The sequence below is a fragment of the Leptidea sinapis genome, chromosome 16 (assembly GCF_905404315.1).
Source record: "Leptidea sinapis chromosome 16, ilLepSina1.1, whole genome shotgun sequence".
NCBI lineage: Eukaryota > Metazoa > Arthropoda > Insecta > Lepidoptera > Pieridae > Leptidea > Leptidea sinapis.
This window is the reverse complement of record NC_066280.1, coordinates 4461588-4482065: the sequence shown is the minus strand read 5'-3', so window position 1 is coordinate 4482065 and position 20478 is coordinate 4461588. Positions and strand designations below refer to the sequence as shown.

General features: G+C 36.3%; 1 protein-coding gene across 2 annotated transcripts; it reads left to right on the top strand.

The window, feature by feature from the left end:
- The first annotated feature begins 3913 nt into the window (after window positions 1-3913).
- Window positions 3914-20274, top strand: LOC126968824 (fructose-1,6-bisphosphatase 1). Of its 2 annotated transcripts, none has more exons than XM_050813969.1 (6): window positions 3914-4184; window positions 5459-5603; window positions 9140-9246; window positions 13079-13305; window positions 15312-15490; window positions 20053-20274. In XM_050813969.1, exons 1-6 carry the CDS (start codon window positions 4009-4011, stop codon window positions 20227-20229), a joined length of 1011 nt encoding a protein of 336 aa, XP_050669926.1. In that variant the 5' UTR covers window positions 3914-4008; the 3' UTR covers window positions 20230-20274. The 2 variants fall into 2 exon arrangements, with proteins under 2 accessions (XP_050669926.1, XP_050669928.1); XM_050813971.1 differs by lacking the exon at window positions 3914-4184 and adding an exon at window positions 4739-4803.
- The last annotated feature ends 204 nt before the right edge of the window (window positions 20275-20478 follow it).

Here is a 20478-nt window from a genome sequence, read left to right as displayed (position 1 = left end):
CTATTACCTCCCTGCTCTCCAAAATCATGGAGAGCATAATAATTAGCCGTCAGCTCTTGGTATACCTAGAGGGTCACCAGTTGATCAACGACCGACACTACGGGTTTCGCCAGGGTCGGTCGGCAGGTGATCTTCTGGTATACCTAACACATAGATGGGCTGCGGCTATTGAAAGCAAGGGGGATCGCCTGGCAGTTAGCCTGGATATAGCGAAGGCCTTTGATCGTGTATGGCACAAGGCGCTCCTCTCAAAACTTCCATCGTTTGGGCTCCCCGAGAGCTTATGACCTCCAGCTTCCTCACTGGGCGCAGCATACAGGTCGTTGTCGACGGTTATTGCTCGAATCCCAAGCCCGTGAACGCTGGAGTGCCCCAATCTCCCATGCTGTTTCTTTTGCATATCAATTTTCAAATTCAAATTCAAATATTTTTATTCAAAATAGGATGTGAAATCACTTATTGAAAGTCAAAAAAAAAAGAACTACCACCCATTCCAAAGTGAATGCCTCAGGCCTGAGAAGAATGGGCGCAACAAACTCAGCGGGCTTTTTTTTTCATCAAAAATATGTTTTACAAAGTAACATTGTACAATTAAACTTATTATTTAATAGCCTGAGGGCGCTCGCTCCATTCCCAATCTGTGGTATCATTAAGAAAGTCATTTATGTTATAGTAACCTTTACCACACAAACGCTTTTTAACAATTCTTTTGAACAACGTAACACCTTTGTTTTGAATATTTTCTGGGATCTTGTTGTAAAAGCATATACATCGCCCCACAAAAGACTTACTAACTCGACTTAGCCGAGTAGTAGGCATCATCAGTTTATGTCTGTTCCTGGTGTTAACATTATGGTTATGACAGTTTCTGGCAAATTCACTTATGTGCCTATATACATATATACATACATTACATTATCAAGAATATATTGAGAAGCAACAGTCAAGATGTTAATTTCTTTGAATTTTGCTCTCAATGATTCTCTAGGACCTAGGTTATAAATAGCGCGAATAGCCCTCTTCTGCAGCACAAATATTATTTTAATATCAGGCAAATATTGTATTAATATCAGTAATGATATGTTGATCCAAAAAAAAGGAGACAGTTCGGATCCGGCAAACTACAGGCCTATTGCTATTACCTCCCTGCTCTCCAAAATCATGGAGAGCATAATAATTAGCCGTCAGCTCTTGGTATACCTAGAGGGTCACCAGTTGATCAACGACCGACATTACGGGTTTCACCAGGGTCGGTCAGCAGATGATCTTCTGGTATACCTAACACATAGATGGGCTGCGGCTATTGAAAGCAAGGGGGAAGGCCTGGCAGTTAGCCTGGATATAGCGAAGGCCTTTGATCGTGTATGGCACAAGGCGCTCCTCTCAAAACTTCCATCATTTGGGCTTCCCGAGAGCTTGTGCAAGTGGACCTCCAGCTTCCTCACTGGGCGCAGCATTCAGGTCATTGTGGACGGTTATTGCTCGAACCCGAAGCCCGTGAATGCTGGAGTGCCCCAAGGCTGTGTGCTATCTCCCACGCTGTTTCTTCTGCATATCTATGATATGTTGGCCACCTCCAACATTCATTGCTATGCAGACGACAGCACTGGTGATGCCGTATACATGGGCCATGCAGGTCTCTCTCGGGAAATCGCGACCAGTGCCGGGAGACACTTGTGTCTTCTATCGAGTCCTCTCTTGAGAAGGTCGCGAAATGGGATAAATTGAACCTTGTCCAATTTAACCCCCAGAAGACTCAAGTTTGCGCGTTTACCACTAAAAAAACCCCATTTGTCGTATCACCGCTCGTCGACAACACTTCCCTTAAAGCCTCGCCTTGTATAATACTGGAATACTGGGTCTCGAAATCTCGAGCGATTGCCAATTTCGTGGTCATTAATAGAGCACGGCAATACTTCAAGCCGGCCCACATTCTAGCGCTCTACAAAGCGCAGGTCCGGCCACACATGGAGTATTGCTGTCATCTCTGGTCTGGCGCACCCCAGTATCAGCTCGATCTCTTTGACCGCGTGCAACGCAGAGCAACTCGAATTGTCGGGGATCCAGTGCTCTGTGAACGGCTGGATCACTTGGCGTTGCGTAGAGACGTCGCTTCATTGTGTGTCTTCTACCGCATTTATCACGGGGAGTGTTCCGAAGAGCTGTTTAACCTGATTCGTGCCGCCGAATTCCACCTTCGCACATCTGGATGTCTGGCGGTCCTCTACAGTGCGGTATTCAAGGAGCTTTCTTCCGCGTACTACAACGCTGTCGAATGACCTTCCTTGTGCGGTGTTTCCGGGACGATACGACATGGGTATCTTCAAAAAAAGCGCCTACACCTTTCTTAAAGGCCGGCAACGCTCCTGTGATTCCTCTGGTGTTGCAAGAGATTGTGGGCGGCGTTGATCACTTAACAACAGGTGACCCGTACGCTCGTTTCTCCTACTATTCCATAAAAAAAAGGCCATTGCGCCATCGTCACCCTCGTGACGATGATAGTTAGAACTGGCCAATTGTAAACAATAATTAGGGTATTACCAACAATTTTTTTTAAAATGTGTAATTTGTTTGTTTGAAAATTTCAATTAACTTATTTAATTTTTTAATGATTAAGGTTTAGTAGCTCTACCTGTGTGTTCATTTAATGTCGCCATTGTAACGCCACACTGTAATATATAAAAGACAGACTCAGTTCTCTCAATAGAATAAAAAATGATTTAAGCATTCGAGAATAATGTAGTGTAAAGGCATCGGAAATGTGTTATCATATATTTCATTTAGTTAAAATGAAACAAAAACGTATTTTTAAATGATGAACTACTACCGTTCCTTATTTGTATTTTATAAGGCAGACGGTGCATGGTGCGGTGGTTTATTCTCACGTCCGTAATTTTTTTGCGATTACTCCTAAGATATCACGTGACTTGACCGACTGGTTGATTTATATTTGGTTGACAAATTTAAAACAGAATTTAAACAAATACTTTTTAAGACTTGACTGACCACCGATCAACTTATCGTGCTTAACTATTAATTGTATTAAGTACCTTTACTTTTATTTGTAAAATTATAATGCATAGCTAAGTTTCTAACAATTGTGAACTATTTTTTATTTTATTAATTTAATTCTGTTGGTGTAGACTTAATTTAGCAATTGTACAAACCTCAGTGGTTTTAATTGCTTTGAAACCGCAATGTAAAATTAGTTTTTTATAAATAAATATATATTTAAAAAAAATATAATGTAAAAAAAAGTAAAGTGTAAAAGTAAATACCTAACTTGTAATGATAATGCCAATTTCTTTGAAGTAATAAAATAGGTATAGTATGTTATTCACAAGAGATCGACATATACCATCGCGAAATTTCTATACATTTTTATATTATCATAAAGGGTTTAGACAGCGTTTTCGTTGAAAGCGCCCAGACGGCTTATTTTTCGACACCGTCAAAATTTCCATAATGTATTCAAATATGTATAAAAAAAAACTTAACAAATGATACAAAGCCAGCATCAAAGTCGGTTTAGTAGTTTTTGAGTTTATCGCGAACAGACAGACGCGGCGACGGACTTAGTTTTATAATAGGTATGTAGTGATAACATAGTGTGACGAAAACAAGTTCACCGGGGCAATTATTAACATGAATTGCGTAATGAATAAATCAAACACAAACACACCTCTTTTAATTAGGTATACAAACTAAATTTGATTCGTATTTGTATACCTGTACGGTCCAAAATAGGAAAGTATAGAAAAGCAGAATTCGACGACGTATAACCAACGATGACAATATTATTCTAATATCTATTATCTAGGCTAACATGTTTTTGAAAGCATGATAACTTGATAAGCAATTCTCAGTTGAGTTTCTCACTCGCCGTTACCACTTGCTACACGCCATTCACAAATCACAATTCACAGTTCCCACTGGCAGTATCGTAACGCCAGCTGCTGGCGGCTGTCGCCATTTTTGTTTGTTTGTTATTTATTTATTTTAATAAAAATGTCTCAACAAGGACCGGCGTTCGATGTGAATGCTATGACTCTAACCCGGTGGGTTTTAGCACAGCAGCGTACCGCACCAGAAGCCACAGGAGATCTGACACAATTATTAAATTCAATACAGACTGCAGTAAAGGCCATACAGTCAGCTGTGAGAAAAGCAGGGATCGCCAAACTGTTAGTATCTTCAAAAAATTTTTGCTGATAAAAGCTAATGATACATTAATTTGAGTTAAATTTTAAGTTTGACAAAGCCAATTTTTTTGATAGGATAGAAGACAGGAAAATACTAACATCACGTTTATTTATATAGCTTAGTGATGAGTGAGCCTATAGCCTAGAGTTGAGGGTGCCGGGTTCGAATCCTATTAGCAAAGTCTGCAAGTGTTTTTTAATTTAACTTTCCTTTTATCTTTCCTTCGGAGTGTAAAAGTTATACCTATAATTACCGTTATATTGTTTTATAACCCTTACTCACCCTTAAAAGGTTCTGCATGAGTAGAGTGTACCGTACCTAATACCTAACCACAAAGTAGACCGAATGTTCATTTCGTACGATGTTAAACAAATATTAGGTAGACACCTGTCAGCCTGTCTAATATATTTAAAGTGTGCTATGACATATTTTTCATTTTTAAAACCGTTCTGAACCGGTTTATTCAGAAAAGCATTATTAGTGAACTTTAATAATCAAAAACTGTAAAATTTTGGTAATTGGTAGAACAAAACCGAACGAACAGTTCTCGATGCATTTAAACGTTAACCGGTTAGAATTTTGTTTCAATTGCCAAGCTCGGTGGGTTCAAATATTTTATTATGAATAAGAATGGATGTTTCCAAATCCTGGATGTTCATAGGTATTAATAAATTATGATTTAATTTTGTATATTTTATTGAATATATCGTTGTCTGGCACCCTTAGAACAACCGATGTCTAGTTTGGATCAAGACAATAAGATAGAATGTCAATTATTATTATTCTATTAACATTGTGGACATTTTTTGTGATATAAATGCGGCAGAAGTCGCACCATCTCACCTGTGTCACTTCTCTCCGAAGATTCAAGACCCGAAGTTGCAGGCGCCTTAAATAGTTTGAATGACTACTGGGATGCACCAGCATGTCAGTAGCTGGTGCATCCCAGTAGTAATCAGATATGAGATCAGTTAAATATGTGGTAGAAACTACGCCTTATAGAATGCTTAAATGTGGCCTTGTACTGATGACCCGCAGATTCAAGCTCGTCAAGAAACTCAGATGTGCCCTACCCACAATTTACTAGGAATCCGAACGAGAACGCTATCCTGCTAAAGTTGTACCTGGGATATTATTGTATACAGAAAACGCATAGACCTATAGGCTGAGACGAGCCCCAACTTTTTCCTGCCCTTGGACTTCATAACTTACTAAAGAAAATATTTAATATGTGTTAAATTAAATATATTTTCAGTCATGGAATCTCAGGAGATACTAATGTTCAAGGAGAAGAGGTGAAGAAGCTGGATGTCCTCTCCAACGACCTCTTCATCAACATGCTGAAGTCATCATTCACCACCTGCCTCTTGGTGTCAGAGGAGAACCCCACAGTAATGCACGTAAGTTCAGTTATAGTGTGGTTGATTATTGCACGCCTCATAAGCGAATCCGTGAGGTAGTGCTCTACTCCCAATTATATCAAGACAAATAATCTGTGAGGTAAAAAATATATATTTTAATAACAATAATTCTGTTTTACATAAAAAGTTGTAATTTTTTTATATTATCTAAGTAACGCACTGCGGACTTTCTCAATAATTATACCTACTCATAGTTCAAAGTCAAAGTTTTTATTTGCATAAACATGTTAGATTGGTGTTACATAATAATTATTTAGTACATTTTTTCCATATTTATGACGTGCAAATTTTACAAACAACATTAAATATTACTAAATCATTAGTTTCATTAATATCAATTTAATTTAAATTTATACTATTATACAGTTAAATATTAATGATGGACTTTGCAATTTTAGATATGGTTTTTTTAGTCATGACATTGTTACTTGTCGCTTGGATCTCGTTAACTCTATTGCTTGTACTAGGTATTATACTATTTTCTTTGACACAATTCAAACTTTCATTTTAAAATACCACCAACTTTGACGTAGTCACACCTTCTAAGGCCTTCAGGGAATACAAGTGGATTTGCACACGAGAACAAGTGCATCTACGTACTTGTTTACAATTTTACAAATAATCAGTTTCATTGTAGAAAATGAGCCTATGCCTAAATGCCTCACATTGGAATTGCCAAACTATTTAACCCCCTTATTCATAATGGTCCGCTAACTTACAACAGCCGCTAAGGAGTGTTTTTTCTCATTCTGACTTAGGTCAATAGAAGAAGACAGAACGAGAATTAGCAATGCTTTAAGTTAGCAGACTATTATGAATAAGGGGGTTAATCTATACACGATTTTGTGTCACTAACACGTGTCACAAACTATCAAAGAATGTACTTACCTAAATACGGTATTTTGTTTACTTAAGTCAAATTTTGCAACCTAAATTAGAACCACGTTCTATTTTACCATAGAGTTGAATTATTAACGTTACTTCAATTAAATTGATGCCTATCCATTACGTTAAATTAAAGAAAACTTTTGTCAATTTATAAAAAATGACATAGGATGTAGCACAAACATAAAGGAAATAATTCGCTTCACCTTCGTAATAATTTTATTTTCAAAATAAATTTATTGCGTTTGTGATTAATTATTGCGTGTACCAAAACTCTTAACTAAATCCTGTGTTTCGCAATTTATTATTTTTGTGAAAGAGACTAAGGGGTCGGTGTAAAAAGTATAATAATAATAGATATTAAAATATAAAAGACATAGAGATGGCGCGACAGCTCTGAGGGACAATTTCTTGTCATAGTTAATATTCATAGGATGTACGACAGTAGGTAAATCTGTTAAAATAGTTTAGAAAAGTTTTCCATATTATGCGTTCACGGTTTCGTTGGAGGTGATATAATAATAATAATTATTTATTTTAACATCACCAACCTCTAGAAAATAAAAATGAAATAAGATTACATTATTACTTATTACAAAATAAATAAAATTAGATGGATAGAGATATAGTCATGGATTTAAAAGTACTGGACTCGTATTCCTCTTCTCACGGTTCCCTTTTGGAGGCAATTGGTTGACACCTGGGTTAGACTAGATAGATAGACGTACATCTGATGATTAGTGACACACCCTGCCTATCACAGTGCAAAGTTGATAATATGAAATACAAAACCAAACATATCATAATTATTATTTTATTGGCCAAACTATACATTTATTTACACAAAACAAATCTTATAACTATATTTACAATACTATGACTACATAAAATGAAAACTATCATTACGTGGAAGGGTATCAAGAATACTGGCAGCATTTCCGCGTTGGATAGCTAATTGTAATAATAATTATATAATTACATAAATAGAGGTATTAAAAATAGATTACGAGCGATTCTCTCACTTTCCGATACCTACCGAATATACAAATAAAAATGCTTAAAAATCAATCAAGCCGTTTTGGGACAAGTGTGGCAACTAACATTGTGACACGAGTATCTTATATATTATATACTAGCTGACCCGACAGACGTTGTTCTGTACATAATAAATAAAATACTGTTTTAAATGAATTTGTCAATAAATATGTTCCCTGTTGTTATAATGAAATTGTTTCACAGTAGAACTGTCAAACCGTGCGTTATTAAATACTCTCACAGAAAATATGTCTATACAAAACAAATATTGGAAATAAAAATAACGATGGGCCCCAAATTTAAATAAAAACTATCCTATCTCTCATGTTGTACTAAACTTCACCCTATGAAGTAATCCCCATTAAAATTCGTTCATTAGTTTAGGAATTCACTGGAAATAAAACATCAGGACACTGGATTTATATAAAGGTACTAAGATTGATATATTTCACTTCAAAACAAACTATTAGATAAAAGCTGAAACGTGATTGATATGATATACATCGTTCAACTAGCAACAACAATTTATACATAAATAATAAATATTATGTCACCTCCATCAATATGTTCGTCTGACCTTAACGTCCGGTTGAAAGTTACACAAAATCAATTCATGTTGTGTTCTTATCAGAGTCTAAACTTCTTTGTATTTTAAATGATTATAAATATTTATGAAATCACGTTCAGTTCATGAACTCTAGATAATCTAGAGACCATGAACGTCACTTACGAGTTAAAAATGAAATGTTACATGTGGTAAAATAATTGTCTTATCTACCAAAGAGGATGTAAATACCACGTAATAAGAGGCAGGACGGACTTACTGCCTGAGTAAAAATTGAAATTTAGTTTAGTATGAAACATGCAGTGATTTGAGATAGTAGTAATAGTAGTACAGTATGACGATTGGCGACCAAGTATAATCCGGCTAAGTTTGAAAGCGAACAGTTGCTTAAAACGTAGTGGATTTCGGCTATCTCCATTTTTTGCAAGATTATAGCCGTCATCTGTCAATCTATCAATAATTGCACGTGTCATACAATCGAGTGAATCGCTTTTCTCTTAGATAGTTTCGCTAGGCTGATAACTACACTGAATGGCACAATAACACGTCATGTTGCTGACTCTGGCATATTTCTACTCTAACATATTTCTTATGACGAATTCTTTCGAAAGAGCAATTTCCATATCAATATACAGACCCCGTCAAGGATTTTATGCTTTGAACGAAACTAAATGCCCTTTGACACATATTAAATCGCTCGCTCGAGTATTAAAAATTAGCTTGATTGAGTTCCGCTAAGCGCGATCACGCAGTGCAAAAATTTAACAGAGATATACACAATTATAATATTAAATAATAATATATTTTATAAGGTAAATACCCTTTATGAATATAGGCCAATATTCGAACCACAATTTTTGGTTCATTATTCAGATTTCAGTGAGAGAAAAAAATCGAACTGGGTAATGTTTAAGTAGAACTTTGATTTCTGTTTTGTTAGAACAGAAAGGTCGCCATTAACCACTGTTTTATGCATTTGGTTACAGAGTTTAGTTAAAAACCGTTTAAAAAGGGTCAACGGCTATTTCAGGTGGACACTGAGAGACGCGGCAAATACGTGGTGTGCTTCGATCCTCTGGACGGCTCGTCCAACATCGACTGCCTGGTCTCTGTTGGTTCCATCTTCTCCATTTACAAGTAAGTGAAACGTCAAGATGCTAAATAATAATTATAACTATATATTACCTATTATCTTAGATCATTTATACGTCTAGACCATAGGTTCTCAACGTGGGCGATAACGCCCCCTTGTGAGCGTTTGAGACTTTCAGGGGGGCAGTAGAAGACCCAGAGAAAATTAGGGGGCATTGAGATGGCACAGATGGGGCGTGGGTAGATTAAAAATATAGTCTAAAAACGCAAAAGAATACACGCTAATCAGGTACTAAAGTAAAATAAAAATTAATATCGTTTAATTTTTGTTATTGTAGGTATTGTAATCATTTTGATTTTTCACCATTGAAACATTCTTATTTCATTCTTCATATTAAACTCAGAAATAGAATAGGGGTCATATTCCTATCTTAGAACTATAATATAATATATTACGTTTAAATATAATCGTGACAATAGCTGTTTTAAATTCGCGACAATTAAGTAAGTAAAATTAAGATAGGGGGCTCTAGAAAAAAACATATTCTCAAAGTGGGCGGTGAGCAAAATAAGGTTGAGAAACTATGGTCTAGATAGACCATGACAGCTGTGAAAACGTCGAAAAAAATTGAGTTTAGAACTAACCTCTATTTTGAGCAATTCACGCACACTAACACAGTGTCAAACAAATCGCGAGTGTAAGACGTAGCTTGTCACGCACTCTGATCTAATATTCCTGGCCTGTTTTTATCAGTTGTCTTTTTTATGAAATTGAGGGACGAGACGAGCAGGACTTTCACTTGATGGTATCTGATACGACCTGCCCATTACAATGTAGCTCAGGATTCTTGAAAAATACAAAAATTCTGAGCGGCAGTACAATAGCGCTCGTCACCTCGAGACATAAGATGTTAAGTCTCATTAGCCCAGTAATTTAACTACCTACGGCGCCCTTCAGATCGAAACACAATAATCATTACACATTACTGCTTCACGGCACGGCATCCCGTGGAGTATCTAACAGCAAGGGACTCTATCTAGAAGTATAAATTATCTAAGCTTATTTATGATATGATATCCAGTTGACGATTAGCAGATAATATTAAGTATTATGTTATCAGTGTGCTAGCTAGGCACCCACTGTGTACAAATAGACAATATTGTTAACAACTTTAAAAAATATTTTTGTCGCACTACTTTACGAGGTAAGACAGGGGTCACGAATTAGTTTCATTCGGGGTGCGTTTTAAGAAATGAAGGGAATCGCGGTCCCCACAACGTTTTATAGGAAAGTAGCACTCCCGGTGTGCTGGCCTGCCGAACAATTTCGCACGAATTGTTCTATTTATTATTATTTATTGCGCTATCGTATACGAAAACGACAATTTATAAAACATAAAAAATTTAACACTACAGAACTATTACAATTATTTTACATCAAAAAGTTCTCGGAAAAATCAACTTCCATCCATAATTTTAACGACTGTCTTACGAATTGGCGATCAGCGAGTTTACCAATTTATACCCATCCCAAGAAAATTGTTCAACGCCGCTATGGAGTTTTCACTTCAAAAATATTTATTAAAGAAATGTTATTATGGAAAAAAAGAACTTTTTCCTTATCAATGAGAAAAATGACATTTTTTGTTGCGAACTAGGTATCTGTCTCAAGTTTGGAGTTAAATAGGTGCCAACTATTGACATAAAAACCCGTAGATTATCAGTGGGTCGAGATTGAAATTAAATCTTAATAAAGTTCATTTTCGAAGTGCTTGTGAAGTCGTTACTTCGCCCAGCCGTTTTAGAAATTGACGGCAACAAAGATAATGCTGGGGATATATTTTTTAATAAAGTACGTACTCTTTAGTGCAAGTTGCTGTGCTCTCGCGGTCTTCACAAAATGGGTCGGCGGTCCGGACGCGGACCGCTATTTGACGACCCCTGCGGTAAACTATTGACACACACACTTTTTAAACAAATTATCTTGCCCCAAGTTAAGCATATATAGCCTGTGTTATGGGTTACAAGACAATGATATATTTAATACAATATACTTACTTCAACATACATCATAAATTTATATAAACATACATAAATACATTTAAACATCCATGACTCGAAAACAAACATTCATCATATAAATGCTTGCACCTACCGGGATTCGAACCCGGGACCTCTAGCTTAGTAGGTAGGATCGCTAACCACTCGGCTATACAGGTCGTATACTATAGACTTACAATATCCTAGCGTATAAACAAACGAAACGTGCGAAAGAGAAGGACAGGGCAGAGAATATTGTAACCGGCTGGAGGAGGACTATACCCAACAAAGCGATCCATACCTAAAAAAATAAAATAACTCACTAATTATACTAATAAAAGTTATTTAAATATTAAATTACTGCATGGGTTAAATCAATATTGTACAGAAAAAATAGTTTAGTTGAATTAGCAGTAATGTTAATGGTATGGAATTTAATAAACATTTTATTATTCTTATCGTTTGCCGGGTCGTCTCCTGCCCTAAAATATTATGTGCGACCAGAAACCATGGCTGCTCCATGCGTCAACATAACGTGGGTGCTGCTTGTGGTGCCGTATCGACCTGTTATAGTTAATTAATCATTGTATATGTTGGATGCAATTACTAATTATGACAGTAATCTCGACCATCATTTTCATGAAGCAACCTTAATTTTTCATCATGATAAATTCAATAATTTAAATTTAATTTGTATACCTATGTAGTAGTATCTAGTATATTGGAAATTACATCAAAAATTATTCTTAAGGAATCAATGTTAAGAAAATAAATGCCTTTTATGCCTTCTACCTAATGTCGATTCAAAAGCGCTTACTTCAAGCCTATTTGAATAAATATTATTTGACTTTGACTATATTAAATCATCTTCATTCTTCTTGTGTTAGCCTAATAATCTTCTTTATTCTTAATTATTTATTTTGAATCTCTCTGTTATAATATGTATTGTACAAAATTTTGCTCACTGAGTTTCTTGAGACTTTTTCTCAGCTCTCAGTATCTTTATTGATATTATATGATCTTATTGAGTAAAGACATTTTGAAAAGTCTTAAGCCTTAAATTGCACTCGCCATTTTGAGACATTAGATGTTAAACTTAACACAGTAACTTCACTAACTACGGCGCCCTTTAAATCTAAACACAATATTTATTGTGCAGCATTTGCTTGAATGCCTGACCGTAGAATAAGGCACCGCTGTCACATCCTACTGTACATACCCGGCATTCTGTGCAGCAAAGCCTATAAAGGAGTGAAGACCCCCTGGCTTAAAAATGGACAATGTTTTACTGTCTAATTTTACAATAAATAATTTATTGTGAAACCAAGTATAAATTCTTTTATTATTTAACAAACATATATATTCGGAAACAAGAATTATCTGAAATTCTCTGGAGGGGCCGGGTCTCTTGCCCTTTCTTAAATCCGGCCCTGACAATCTTAACATAATATATATATATTTCTTTTGTGCGTCTGATGTAACTGAACTCCTCCTCAACGGCCGGACCGATTTTAATAAAACTTTCTATGTGTCTTCAGGTGGATTCGAGAATGGTTTAGATTCACAATTGAACTATCTCCTAAACGGCTGGACTGATTTTGATGATTATTTTGTGTGTTCCAGTGAATTTGAAATTGGTTTAGATCCTCAATTCCGTCCATATAATACAATTTTGATGCTCATGTGTATGTTAGTGAACTGATAGCGGCTGGACTGATTTTTAAAATTTTTTCGACGTGTGTACAGGATAACGTCTGTCGGATGCACTAGTATAATATATATTGTCAGGGCCGGAAATTTATATAATAGCTAATATTTCACGTTTATATTAATTTAGAAAGTCGTCGGATGGAGAACCGAGTGAGAAAGACGCTCTCCGTCCCGGCAGAGAGCTGGTGGCAGCGGGGTACGCCCTGTACGGGTCGGCCACCATGATGGTGTTGTCTCTCGGGCACGGCCGGGGCGTCAACGGGTTCATGTACGACCCATCCATCGGCGAGTTCATACTCACAGACCCCAACATGAGAGTGCCGGAGAAAGGGAAAATTTATTCTATTAATGAGGGTATGTTTATTTTTGCTTTAACATTTTTTGGTAATACCCAAAGTACTTCAAAGTAGGTGTTTTGTTTTGTGGAACCTTACTGGTACGGTTTATAAAATATTTTATTATTTATTATAACAATTATAGAACAAAATAATAAAATATTTTATTAGCAGCTAAACCTAACGGAATTTGAAACTTGTTCCACCGTAATAACGGATTTCAAGAATTAAACTTACGAGACTACTAAAGAGTAATATTACACACGGTTTCGTCCACTAAGTTCACCGAATCGGACCGAAATCGAATTAAAAGTATAGCATAATAAACGGAGTGTTTTGCTTTTTAGAAGCATTCAAACAATGTAATCCATAACTTAAATTATTGATGAAAATTAGAAGTCGACAATGAAGTGTGCTAGGATGAATACATGATGTCACTAGCTTTTTGGCTGATCGGAGCATCAAGGTTGTTATCAACGGTGCATATGTGACTTAAAACCCATAAACTCTGGTGTCCCGCAAGGCTGTGTGCTATCCCCTACGCTGTTTCTTCTGCATATCAATGATATGCTGCAAATCAGCAATATTCATTGCTATGCAGACGACAGCACGGGGTATGCTTCCTACACCAGCCGTGCCAACATGTCCCGGGATAGCGTCGACGAGAACCGGAACAAACTTGTGTCTGAAATCGAGACTATTCTTTGCAAAGTCTCGGAATGGGGCCGACAAAATTTAGTCCAATGCAACCCCAAGAAGACACAAGTTTGTGCGTTCACCACTAAAAAGTCTCCCTTTGTCGTATCCCCTCGATTCGAGATCACTCCTCTAACTGCCACAGCCTGTATTGGCATACTTGGCGTCGATATATCGAGCGACGTTCAGTTCCGTGGTCTCTTGGAAGAGAAGGCCAAACTGGCCTCTAAAAAGCTTGGTGTACTCAGTAAGGCGAGACAGTACTTCACTAAAAGCCACCGCCTGCAACTTTATAAGGCGCAAATTCGGCCTCACATGGAGTACTGTTCTCACCTCTGGGCGGGTGCTCCCCAGTACCAGCTTCTTCCATTTGACCGCATACAACGAAGAGCGGCTCGAATCATCGACGATCAAGTCATCTCCGATCGGCTTGATTCTCTAGCATTGCGTAGAGATGTGGGTTCTCTCTGCATCTTCTACCGCATTTATCACGGGGAGTGCTCAGAGGAGCTGTTCGGGTTGATTCCAGCGGCCGAATTCCACCATCGGACATTACGTGCAAAGTACCATCCGCATCACGTAGACGTCTGGCATTCCACAACCGCGCGTTTTTTTCGAAATTTCTTGCCTCGCACAGCCACTTTGTGGAATCAACTACCGGCAGCGATCTTCCCGAACAGATACGACTTAGGGACCTTCAAGAAAAAAGCATACTCCCACCTTAAAGGCCGGCAACACATTTCTTGACCCACCTGTTGTTGCGGATGTCCATGGGCGGTTGCCTCACCTCTCCCCATCCCGTGAGCCTCTTGCCCTCTCATATAAAAAAAAAATGTGGGTTTTGCACAAAAATAAATTGAAAAAATATACACGGCCTTTGATTCTCAAAGAATGTATTTTAATTTAATGTATGACAGACTAGTAAAATCTTAATATATATAAATTACGTGACACGTTGTTTGTCCGCGATGGACTCCTAAACTAATGAACGGATTTTAATGGGGATTACTTCATGGAGTGCAGTTTAGTCCAACTTGAGAGATAGTATACTTTTTATTTCGATTTGGGACCCATAATTATTTTTATATCCAATATTTGTTTTGTATGGACATATTTTCTATGAGATAATTTAGTGACGCACGGTTTGACAGTTCTGTTGTGGAACAATTTCATTATAACAATAAGGAGCATACGTTACGAAATAATTCCTGATGTTTTGAAATATTATTGGCAAATTCCTATAAAACAGTATTTTTTTTATTATCTACAGAACAACGTCTGTCGCGTCAGCTAGTAATTTATATAACTAAAGTACCTACAATTTGTCAGGTTATGCTTCGGAATGGTCGCCCGGGTTAAAGAAGTACATAGAGGAGAAGAAGAACCCGTCAAAGGGTAAGGCTTACGGCGCGAGGTACGTCGGGTCCATGGTGGCCGATGTACACAGAACTATCAAATATGGCGGCATCTTCATGTATCCCGCCACTAAGTCAGCGCCTAAAGGAAAGGTATGTTTTTTTTTTTGAAATATAAAGATTTTTAGCCTTGCTGTCAAACAGAAATAAATATAGTTATTTGTTCAACAAGTGAGCAAAGTTATTTTTTGGTGCGAGTGCTGACTTTGAATCACGAATTAGTCTAGAATTGCATCACGAGCGTAGCGAGTGATTCTAATATAGACTACTGAGGTAGTGAGTGATTTAAAGCCACGAGACAATAAAAATTTGCTCTCGTGTGAAACATACAACTTTTCTCCTCGACTAGCGAGAAAAGTGTTATAGGTTGTAGTAAGAGAAACAATTAAGATAATAAATTTTTGTGACAATGAGATAATACGCTACGCTTAAATGAGTTTCGGAACGCACCGGATAGCATTGTTTATTTTTTTAACGCGGAGTAATTCCCGGATGTATGGTCACGTGGGGTTCGAAATTTAAATCACTTTGCCTCACGCTCGCAGTAAAAAGTGTTTTTGCTGCGAGTTTTCCCGTAGCAATAGCGCCCTTTTCGTACTGGAGAGGTGAAAAATATATTTACCATAGGAAGTGACAATAACATAACATATTGCAACAACACTTGGTAAATGTTATGAAGCTATATCAGTTCGTAAATAGGCTTTGACATGGGGAGAAGAACTGATAAGAAACTCCCAGCCCATCTTTTAATCATATAACAACTTAGCCTACTTAATATAACAATACAATTATACAATTTTAGGTATATTCGGTGAAGGAAAAAAAGTGCGCAAATACTATTTGTGGTTCGGTTTGAAGAGACGTGGCCGTTGAAATCCCTGGTATGTTCAGACTTAACGTCCTCGTATCACTGGTTAGGAGCACGATCCGAGTGGAGAAATTTTGTTTGTTAAGGCGAAGAGTAAGCAGAAAACCGCAAAAACGGTGTTTTTAGACAAGTTTTGTGGTGAAAATATAACATTTGGAGCTATGAACACTACTTTATCATGTTACACATACCCTTAAGGTCTTATCTTACTTGTAGGTTGCTAATGCTTGCTGTTAGTTAAACTTAACACTCCAGAGCCGAACTACCAGTTTTGTTTGCAGTTAAACAATTTTTTTCTCGGCATGATGCATTTGTTTAGTATACTGCTCTCATAAAGGTTGTTCTTATAGCTTTTACTTTTTTGTGTTGGTACATTTATTAAGATTAGTAATCAATAATGAGGATTGTAAGCAATTAAACTGTTTGCGCCTGTTAAAATGGTAAATTTTCGACGCAAGAATTTTGAAAATATTGGCGTTGTTACATAGGAGCCGTGAACTCATATCGCTCAAGGTCGTCGGCATTTAGTGTCGCCTTAATCATTTTGTAACACTGGAGGAATAACAAGAGTGTGTCTGTCTGTAGTATTACACAATTTAAAGAACACCATTTCTTTGCGCGTCTTTATGGATACACACTAAATAATGAACTATTATTATTTTACGCCAAAAATTTATGAACCTAAGTATTTCTATCCTATATTGTATATTTTAAAACAGAGAAAGGAGTTTTTTTTGTTCCATTATAAGAACCACCTCGAAATGTGTTGATTGAAACATATATTAATTTATTCCTTATAATCTCTAGATTACAACGATATAAATAGTTAGAAATTGTCTAACCGGAATACTGAGAAATACGACAATAATGTGTACGTCAAAATAACCTGAAAAACATTTACAAATGTTAATAATACGCTATTACCTAATATCTTGAGAAACATAAATGGCCATAATTACGTGGTAGTAGGTAGTACTATCTGATATCAAAATAAACAGAGCCTGTAGGAAGAGTAAGGATACAGCTTTAGAGACTGAGCGTTTGGCGATTAAATAAAACAACTGCTTGACTGTGAGGAATATGTGGAAGATATGATTTATTAAAAAGTTACATGATATGCATACAAAATCCTTAAAACTAGTTACCCAATCACAATTGTTACTTAAAAATATTTACAAGTTCAGAAAATACACACCAATACTAAAGCTTACATTTTAACCAATAGTAAAACGTTTCATTCAATAAGAATTGAGAATAATATAATGAGTTCTATCTCGCTCTAAAACTAATGCTATCGCAGTTTGTGTAAACTCGCGTCGAACCTCGATCATACGATGTCAATGAGCATTCAGCACCTACGCTGTTGCTCATTGATTAAAATTGCATGAATAGCGATCGACCCCCGAGTCCCGACGCTTCACTCGTAGTCGTCAGTCGAGTCCGTTCGGCCTTGCTGTGCGGTTGTGTAACGCGGAGCATTACACTGATCACGTGAGTATGTCTGCGATCGTCGAGAGAACGTGACGATGCTCGTACATTGATGAGATTATTACTGGTGATCTGTATGATTCAATGAGTTGATGTACAGCATTATGAAATGGTTCTTATCAGAGCTAATATTACGTTATATAAAATAAAATGTTCTTTTCAGAACGAATCTTTCGGCATACGCTTATTAAAGTTATTATGCACGATTACTATTTCTACGATGTATAATGCTACGTTACAAGTTAGATATTAGACATTTGTATTAATTGATATTATTGGTTGTAGGTACAGCTACACAGCTGATAAAAGATGGTTTACAATGATGCACAGAACAAAAACGTTCATCATACAAGTATATTAATAGTCCCAGGCGTTAGCACACCCTAACACTTCAGTTTAGCAGTCAGGGCACTAAACATAACCACTCAACCAAAAAGCTTGCCAAAAATACTTAACAACCATCATCATAATTTCAAAGTCTAGCCTTAATAAAATAGGTATATTATAAAAACACTATTGAGGTAAGGTTTTGTACACTGTTTATCATAGGAAGAAAAAAACACATTGTTTATATAGTATAAATATTTATTAGTCATCATCATTTTCAAAATCATATTTTATAATTATAATCTCATCCAGAAACGATGCAGGTGGCTCAATTTCATCTGAATGCCCTAAATACCACACAACAGACATTACATGTGCATAGCAACCAACATAATGTCTACCCAGCAAACCATTGCAACAGTATCCGGCAAGAGTATTAGAAATCGATGGGTCAACCAGTAGATAAGTTTTTCTACTTGTGTGCCTTGATTGTATCCTACCCCGTAGAAGATATTAGGATAGGTTGCCGGAATTCTTCAATTTTGTATTCTCCGGAGGCCCAGTTCATGTCTCCAGGTCTCTCAAACACATGTCACATTACGATAAAATCGTACTGCACATTTAGGTTTTTTTATTTACCTACACAACGACTCGCTGGAGTATAATATGCTGTAGATGCGATATTAAAATCTATGAAATAAACCATATAATTATTCAAATAATTTACACAATTCTGTTTTGATAACATAAAAATCTAAATGACAGATGCACAGTTCACAGATAATATAATAGACTTTGTCTATGTTAATTTATTCCATTGCACGGTAATATTAAACTATGTAATTATTGCTAAATTAGTTTAATCTCTAAAAAAATAATTGAAATGAGGTTCATGGATCCAATAGATATTTTTACTTTTCATAAGCTGTTACTACCACGTTTTGCAGTAATATTTTTATTTTCTCACATGAATGTAACAAAATATGTTTCATTATACGCATTTTTTTGCCATGGTGACCATAACTGTATACAGGAAATGTTTAAGTGTGTACCTTTTTATTACAATTTCATGAACCCGGTTAGACTTTACAATAAAATATGGCCTGTTTACAATAATAAATTAGTTAGAATTTTACTAGCATAATACGATAAATAAACATCGCCATATCCAGTAGGCCCAAAAAAAAATTGTCTCCTTTTTTAAACATTTTTACAATTGTTATTTATTTTATTATATTTGATTAATCGTTAACGCAAAATAATCTTGGTGGATTTTAAAGAGTGTATTTAATATAATAATAGGTGTAGGTAAACTACACATCGAAGACAAAATTTAAAATGTTGCTATCTTTAGTGTTAAATCCGTTTATTAAAAACTTTATCATTCAAGACAATGTGACCATTCTCGATCACGCGATCGGCGAGTCTACAGCTTCTGAAGATGCCTCTCGAGTTTGTGAAACAAATAGTCTCCATTTATATTTATATATTGCTATTTTAGCAACAATTAATTTTCCTAAAGTAAAGCCTAATTCTATAAAAAAATCGCAGCCAATATTGGTGTGCAACACTTTACCGTTACAAACAGCAAGGTGTTAAATATTTTATACTTTATTCATTGACGGACAATGAACAACTACGCTCAAAAATTGTCTGAAGCAAAACTCTGCCTACGCGTCTATTAGGCAGAGTTTTCGTACTGTTGTGTCTCGACACAACGACAGACATCCACCATCACATTTTGCACCATAACCAATGAGGTTCTTATGAGCCTATACAAGAGACTTCGAACAATATTGCCATGAAATAAGGTATTAATTTCAATGAATCTTTTAATGTGATCTGTATAAGTTTATGTATATATAATTTATACAACGCCGTTATGACATTTTTCACGACTTTTTAATAGGCGATTGGGGTCTATTCGTTTATTGTATGTGAATAACTTTTTTAAGTCCCTTTAAATTTTCAGTTACGTCTCCTATACGAGTGTAATCCGATGGCGTTCATAGTGACCGAGGCTGGAGGGGCCGCCAGTAATGGAAGCAAGCCCATCCTGGACATCGAACCGGCATCTATCCACGAGCGAGCTCCCTGCTACCTGGGCTCCAAGCAAGACGTGCAAGAACTGTTGAGCTTCTTGAAATAATTTTATTTATTAAATTTTGAATAAAGATTTTTTTAAGTTTGAAAATTTTTGCACCCAAAATTCTAACGGCTTGTCATAACGTGCGTCACTGAAACATAAGCTATGTTTACACTGTGTCTTTTCATCTTCATCTTTCCATTCAACTTTCGATTGCCGCTCTCAATAATTGAATACATTATATATAATACTAGTGGACCCAACAGACGTTGTCCTGTAGACACGTCTTAAATTTGCAAAATCTGTCCAGCC

What these genes read in the sequence shown, in the direction of transcription:
- LOC126968824 (XM_050813969.1), top strand. Translation starts at nt 4,009, where the DNA reads ATGTCTCAACAAGGACCGGCGTTCGATGTGAATGCTATGACTCTAACC. An exon ending in TCCATCTTCTCCATTTACAA is followed by an intron (nt 9,247 to 13,078) that starts GTAAGTGAAACG and finishes ATATTAATTTAG; the next exon opens with AAAGTCGTCGGATGGAGAAC. An exon ending in AATTTATTCTATTAATGAGG is followed by an intron (nt 13,306 to 15,311) that starts GTATGTTTATTT and finishes ACAATTTGTCAG; the next exon opens with GTTATGCTTCGGAATGGTCG.